The 7499-nt window shown below is 40.7% G+C and overlaps 1 protein-coding gene across 1 annotated transcript; it reads left to right on the top strand.

Moving 5' to 3' along the window:
- The first annotated feature begins 274 nt into the window (after window positions 1-274).
- LOC129539329 (olfactory receptor 1f45-like) lies at window positions 275-1273 on the top strand. Its single transcript, XM_088841708.1, has one exon. The coding sequence runs from the start codon at window positions 332-334 to the stop codon at window positions 1271-1273; it is 942 nt and encodes a 313-aa protein (XP_088697834.1). The 5' UTR covers window positions 275-331.
- Window positions 1274-7499: the final 6226 nt, after the last annotated feature.

The following is a 7499-nucleotide window of genomic DNA, read 5'->3' as shown; positions in this document are numbered from 1 at the left end:
CACTGAGTAAAAGAAACAGTGAAAGCCTATCTTTATTTAAATAAGATTCTGCTAAAATTTCTCTGCTTTAGAAAGAAATTAGAACCCAAACCACCATCTCTGACTTTCTAGAAGATAGCTAAAATGCAGAGTTCACCCCCAACAAGTCTCCCAATCACTGTGCTTAGTTCTCTCCTCTGTACACGTTTACATGCCCACAAGCAAGAGACACCTATACATCTCTGTGACCTTTGAAAAAAATTCAGAAAAGAGACAAAAGGTTTTGAATGATCTAAGATTTTGGAGTCTACAAATATTTAAGCAATATTTTCCTTGCATTTTTCTACATTAAATGGGAGTTGCAAATCAAACCAGCATCTCTGACTTCCTGCTCCTCGGCTTCTCTCAACACACGGAGCAGCAGCCTCTCCTGTTCGGGCTCTTCCTAGCCGTGTACCTCATCACCGTGCTGGGGAACCTGCTCATCATCCTGGTCATCAGCTCTGACCCCCGCCTCCACACCCCCATGTACTTCTTCCTGGCCAACCTGTCCTTCACCGACACCTGCTTCTCCTGCACCATCGTCCCCAAGGTGCTGCTCAACATCCACACACAGCACTACACCATCTCCCACACTGGGTGCCTCGTGCAGATGTTCTTCTTCATGGAATTGACTCTGCTGGATGACTTCCTGCTGGCTGTGATGGCCTATGACCGCTACGTGGCCATCTGCCTTCCTCTCCACTACACCACCATCATGGGGCCCCAGCGCTGCCTGCTGCTGGTTGCCGCATCCTGGCTCAGCTCCCACCTCCTGGCCTTCTCCCTCTGTCTCCTCATGTCTCAATTCTCCTTCTGCGCCTCCCATGCCATCCCACACTTCTTCTGTGACCTTCTCCCACTCCTCAAACTTGCCTGCTCAGACACTCACACCTTTCAGGTCACCATGTTAACTGAAGCTGTTCCTTCGGGTCTGATTCCTCTCACCTGCATCTTAGTGTCATATGCCCACATCATCCTCATCACCCTCAGGATCCCCTCTCCTGGGGGGAAGCACAAAGTCCTCTCTACCTGTGGCTCTCACCTGACAGTGGTCACTCTCTTCTATGGGACACTCTTTCTGGTGTATTTCCAGCCCTCATCCTCCTACTCAGCAGCCACTGGGATGGCAGCATCTGTGGTGTACACGATGGTCACCCCCATGCTGAACCCCTTTATCTACAGCCTAAGGAACAGACACATGAAGGGAGCTTTGTGCAGATTCTTCAGCTGGGGAAAATATTCTACTCAGTAAAAAGCCCTGCCCCAGATTAGGAGTTCAGGCACTGTGACGTGTTTTATTCCCGGAGTCTTCATTTGAAAAAGTTTGACAAAATCAGATTCAAGGCAGGATGGTGCTCAGCATCACAAGCAGATTTTGAATATGGAGAATGCCTGACTTGGTAGGACTGGAATACCATCAACTAACCAAGGACAGAGCTAAAGCCTGCAAGAGAAGTAACCAGCAATCCCTGCAAGGTAACTTGATTACTGGATATAGGTGACCAAGCAGATTCAAACCACAGATTCAAATCATCAAAAGATGACATCAGACAGAATACAGGTTCTTGGAGGAAGCTAACCTGTCCATTCAACTACAGGAAATGTTGACAATATCTAGAAGGGTCAAGTGTCTGAGTTTCAGGGATCATTTCCAAACCCATCTTTGGAAACAACTCATAGGGATTCAGCTACACAGGGAGAAAGCTGAACCAAAAGACATACTATTCACTGGGAATAAGCAAGCAAAACTAATTCTAGGAGAAGAAACCTGGCACTGGTAGGTGGGGGCTGGTCCAAAATCATACACCTGGGATTAGAACTAGGACTGTGACCATGAGTGATTATGAATTATTGGAGTAGATTCATGATTTTTTTACTTTTTAAGCTGTGGGTTAGTTCATTTTTCTGTAAAAAACACTCAGAGCAAATTTGTAAAACATACAAATAGGAAAAAGAAGAAAAAGAAACACTATTTGTACATTTAAAGACAGCCACTGATAATATTTCACGTCATTTCCCTCCTGTCTCCTAAAATTGCTTTCTGTTTTTTAATGTGTTGAGAAAGAACTGGACATACAATTATATAGCTTTTTTGCCTAATTCATAACATAAGTTGTCTCCACATTAACTCCTCCTGAACATTTGGCTGAGATGACAGAAGAAAGGGTAATGTTTCCCCATTGTTGGATGATTAGGAGATTTCTGTGTGTTCACTATTACAAATAACAGTGCAATGAAAGTCTCTGAAAAGAAATGATTCTTATGTTCATAGTCTGCAATTTTAATATTTTCAAAAGCAGAACATCAATGGGTAACGTTCTGGGGGCTCTTTTATCCATGCCACCAAAACATCAAATAAGAAAGTCCATTTGTCTCTGTCCACTCCACATGTTGATGGTCACATTTTCCCCTAAATGTAACAGATATAGTAGTGAAGTGGCATCTTCTTGCCCTGGTTTTAATTTCTTTGTTTATTAATAAGGGGACTATTTTTCAGCATCCATTAACCAATTTTTAAAATTATCTTATTGTTTATTCATGTCATCTACCTATGACCATCTAGGATTTTTTTATTGACTTGTATGGGCCTTTTTATATTAAAGATATTGCATCCCTGTCTTCTTCACCTTGTTCCTAGTTCATTCTTTATCTCTTAACTTTGTGGGGTTTTGTTTTTTTTTTTTTGGCCATTCTGCATAGCATGTGGGATCTTAGTCTTGTGACTGGGGATAAATCCTGTGCCACCTGCATTGGAAGCACGTAGTCTTAAACACTGGACCACCAGGGAAGTCCCTTCACTTGGTGATTCTTTTAAATGTAAGGAAGTTTTTATTTTATTATAAAATATTATCAAATCAAGAAATATTCTTTGTAACTCCTTTTACTACAGTTAAATTTGAAATCTTGCCTTCTGCAGAATTCATGCAAATATTCAACTTTTTTCACTTTCTTGTGTAATACAGTATTTTTTGTATAACCATACATTAGTTTAGAATGAAATCATATTGTTAAAGTAGGAGTAACACACAATGAGTTTGAGTTTGAGTAAACTCCGGGAGCTGGTGATGGACAGGGAGGCCTGGAGTGCTGCAGTCCATGGGGTCATAAAGAGTCGGACACACCTGAGCGACTGAACTAAACTGAACACACAATTATACTGCTGATGTTAAAGAAAAATATCATAAATAACTCATCAAAAAAATTTAGTAAGAAATATACAACCTCAATAGACCTATAACAATTGAGGAAATTGAATCAGTAGCCAAAAACTTCCTCAAAGAAAATTTCAAGCCCAGGTGATTGCAATAATTTTATAAACATTTCAAGAATTCTACTTTGCAAAACTCTTTCAGAGAATAAAAATAAAGGAATATTCATCTACTCCCTTTTAGATATTAGCACAACTTTGACACCTAAAGCTAATGAGAATATTGAAAAAAAAAAAGTACAATAAACTGAAGAAAATATGATGTTATCATTACCAGTTGAGTTTTCCCAGAATGCAAAGTTGGTTTAACATTCAAAAGTCAACCAAAGTAAGTCACTATTTTACAAAACTAAGGACAAAAATCATATGATTCAAGAAAGCAATACTTTTGAGATGCAAGAAAAATTTGGATATAATCCAACATATGCTTATTAAAAAGTCAGGTTAGCAAATGGACATAGAAGCAAATTTTCTTAATATGAAAAGAGTTCTTTTTTCAAACATATAGCATATAATGTGTCATAATCATACATTAAATCCTTCCTGTCCACATGAGGGACAAGACAAAATACCAACTCTCAGTGCAACTATCCTACATTGTACTTGAAACATCCAGTGCAATGGGATAAGAAAAACAAATAAAAGATAAATATTTTCTAATGAAAGAAACAAAATTGAATTTTATTTACACCTGATAGGTTTCATAATATTGAAATTCAAAGGAGTCTAACGTTCAAATTATTAATTAGGTGTCTTGAGGCAAAAACAACTAAAACATAGACACCTTAGTACTCAGTTCACAAAATACACAAAATTCAATTCCAGAGTGACTAAAGCAGTAACTGTTAAAAGCAAAATTCTAAGGATTTTAGAAGGAAATGCTGAAATATACTTTCCTGAACTAAGAGAACAATGGACAGCATAAACCAGATACTAGTAAAGCATTAAGAAGAAAGGAAAGAACTGATTAATTCAATAAATTAAAATTTAAAATATTTACTTGGCAAACAGACTGTAACAAGAGTGAAAAGACAACCCAGTAAGACAGAGAAAATATTTGTAATACACATAAGGCACAAAGGGATGGCATCTAAAATGTTTAAATCATTCTATAAATAAATTAGAATTTAAAAAGATAGCTAAGAAGAAAAATGAACACAAAGTTAGATAAACGGTTTCAAAAGTAAGCAATACAAACACTAATAAGTATTTCAGATACCCAGTAGCATTATTAATTACCAAAATATAAAGTCAAGCCATCAGGAGATGCCCCCCAACACACATACACACACACCCCAAGTGACTACAATGAAAAAACCAACACCGCCAAGTGTTATCAAGAATGAGTTGCCAACCACAACCTCACTGATTGCTGACAGAAGTGCTGCTGCTGCTGCTAAGTCACGTCAGTCGTGTCCGACTCTGTGTGACCCCATAGACGGCAGCCCACCAGGCTCCTCTGTCCACAGGATTCTCTAGGCAAGAATCAGTTCAGTTCAGTTCAGTCGCTCAGTCGAGTCCGACTCTCCGCGACCCCATGAATCACAGCACGCCAGGCCTCCCTGTCCATCACCAACTCCCTGAGTTCACTCAAACTCATGTCCACAGAGTCGGTGATGCCATCCAGCCATCTCATTCTCGGTCGTCCCCTTCTCCTCCTGCCCCCAACATTTCCCAGCATCAGAGTCTTTTCCAGTGAGTCAACTCGTCTCATGAGGTGGCCAAAGTATTGGAGTTTCAGCTTTAGCATCAGTCCTTCCAATGAACACCCAAGATCTATCTCCCTTAGAATGGACTGGTTGGATCTCCTTGCGGTACAAGGGACTCTCAAGAGTCTTCTCCAACACCACAGTTCAAAAGCATCAATTTTTTGGCGATCAGCTTTCTTCACAGTCCAACTCTCACATCCATACATGACCACGGGAAAGACCATAGCCTTGACTAGATGGACCTTTGTTGGCAAAGTAATGTCTCTGCTTTTTAATATATTATCAAGGTTGGTCATAACTTTCCTTCCAAGGAGTAAGCGTTTTTTAATTTCATGGCTGCAATCAGAATCTGCAGTGATCTTGGAGCCCAAAAAAATAAAGTCTGACACTGTTTCCACTGTTTTTCCATCTATTTCCCATGAAGTGATGGGACCAGATGCCATGATCTTTGTTTTCTGAATGTTGAGCTTCAAGCCAACCTTTTCACTCTCCTCTTTCACTTTCATCAAGAGGCTTTTGAGTTCCTCTTCACTTTCTGCCATAAGGGTAGTTGCTGCTGCTGCTGCTAAGTCACTTCAGTCGTGTCCGACTCTGTGTGACCCCACAGACGGAAGCCCACCAGGCTCCCCCGTCCCTGGGATTCTCCAGGCAAGAACACTAGAGTAGGTTGCCATTTCCTTCTCCAATGCATGAAAGTGAAAAGTGAAAGTGAAGTTGCTCAGTCATGTCCGACTCTTAGCGACCCCGCGGACTGCAGCCTACCAGGCTCCTCCATCCATGGGATTTTCTAGGCAAGAGTACTGGAGTGGCTTGCCATTGCCTTCTCCGATAAGGGTAGTTACTGGAGTGCAAATAGGTACAATCTATTTGGAAGAGAATTTGATACTGCATAGCAAAATTGAAGATGGAGATATCCTAAAACCATGAAATTCCTCTCCTGGGTATGTATGAAAGAGAAGGAAATGCAAGTGTACACAAAGAAACATATACAGGAATGATGAAAACAGTACTGTTCCAAATAACCCAAAAAAACTATTCTTTGAAAACTAGTCTGCATGACTAATGTGTGGCATCATACAATGTAGCAAATCACAGCAATGGAACTGAACAAACCACCAGCCAGGGCTGTCTCGATGACCTCACAGAGAAACAACTGAACAAAAGAGCCAGGAAAGAGAATACACAATGCAGGAGGGCATTCACATAAAGTTCAAATAGAGGCAAGACTACACTCAGGTGTCAGAAAGGTAACAGGGACCATTTCACTTCGAGAAGGAGGGACGAGTGATGACGAACCTAACAACACAAAAGGAATTTCAGACAAGCTGGCAATGTTCTGAATCTGGGAAGTGATGCATAGGAGATTGGTTCCCAATAATTTCCTGGGCAGTATGCTAAGAGAATGTCAGACAGAGAAAGCCAAAGACTGTATGAGATCACTTATAAGTAGACTCTTTAAAAGTGCAACAACAGAGTGTGTAAAACAAAAGCGAAGCAGAATCACAGACAGAGAACAAGCTAGCGGTTACCAGGGGAAAGGGGAGAGAGAGGCGATGTGGCAGATGGGAATGAGAGGCACAAACTCTTGGGTGTAAGATAGACTCAAGGATGATTGGTACAGAACTGAAAATACAGCCAATATTTAGTAGTAATGGTACATGGAAAGTAACCTTTAAAATTGTATTAAAAATTTCTAATTCAAAATAAACATAAATTTTAAAAAACTATCCTGGAACAATAAGTAAATAAAGGATTGACCTGTATACTATTTAAGCTAAGTGATGGGGGAACGGGCATTAATTTTATTAACATTCTTAACAGAATATACATGCTTTACACATTCTTTTTATGGAAGCTACATTAAAATAAAAACAAACATATCCATAAATTAATTTATTTTTAGAAAGAATTAGGCACCATGTATCCAATAGAGAATCTAAATATTATTCATATCTCTGTTCTCTGAGATCATTAAATAAGAATGTGTCCTTCTCTACATGACTTCTAAAAGCAAAGATTATTACCTCTGATCTATTCTATATTTTTACTTATTTACGGGGACATACTGTATTATATCCATAGGGCCAGGGCTCTAATTAGAAAGTAGGGACTCCAGGACTGAAATGGACCAGTTCAGGGTAAAGGCTGGGAGGAGGGATCCCCACTGCACCGCACCCAAGGGAGAAACCAGGGGTGCTGCCCATGGAGCCTGGTCCGTCTGAATGGAGACATCACTGATGGTGCAGCGACACAGAAGGCCACCATCCAGAGGGGACAGCTGGCAGGCTGGACAGTTGCCCCATCGTGTCTCTAGCTAGGAGGTCTGGGAACAGATCCCAGGAGACACTGCCTGTGAAAAAGCAATGGCTCCTCCTGGCTCCAGTGGCTGCGAATCTCTAATGACCTGAGTCTTCAGTCTGTGCTCTTCCTACTCAGAGGGAAGGGCTCTTTGCCTCCAGCCCTTGTGACAACAAAATAGAGAACCCAACCTCCTCGAGGAAGCATCACAGATGGAGGCTGGTCAGCACCTCCAGGTGAGAACGGATGCTTAGGGATGGGGA

This window comes from Moschus berezovskii, chromosome 11 (assembly GCF_049115385.1).
Source record: "Moschus berezovskii isolate FMDL1 chromosome 11, NW_MosBer_1.0, whole genome shotgun sequence".
Lineage (NCBI taxonomy): Eukaryota > Metazoa > Chordata > Mammalia > Artiodactyla > Moschidae > Moschus > Moschus berezovskii.
Note: the sequence above shows the minus strand (reverse complement) of the source record. Positions and strands in the feature narration are given on the sequence as shown.

Coding starts and splice junctions, on each gene's coding strand:
- LOC129539329 (XM_088841708.1), top strand. CDS start 332: ATGGGAGTTGCAAATCAAACCAGCATCTCTGACTTCCTGCTCCTCGGC.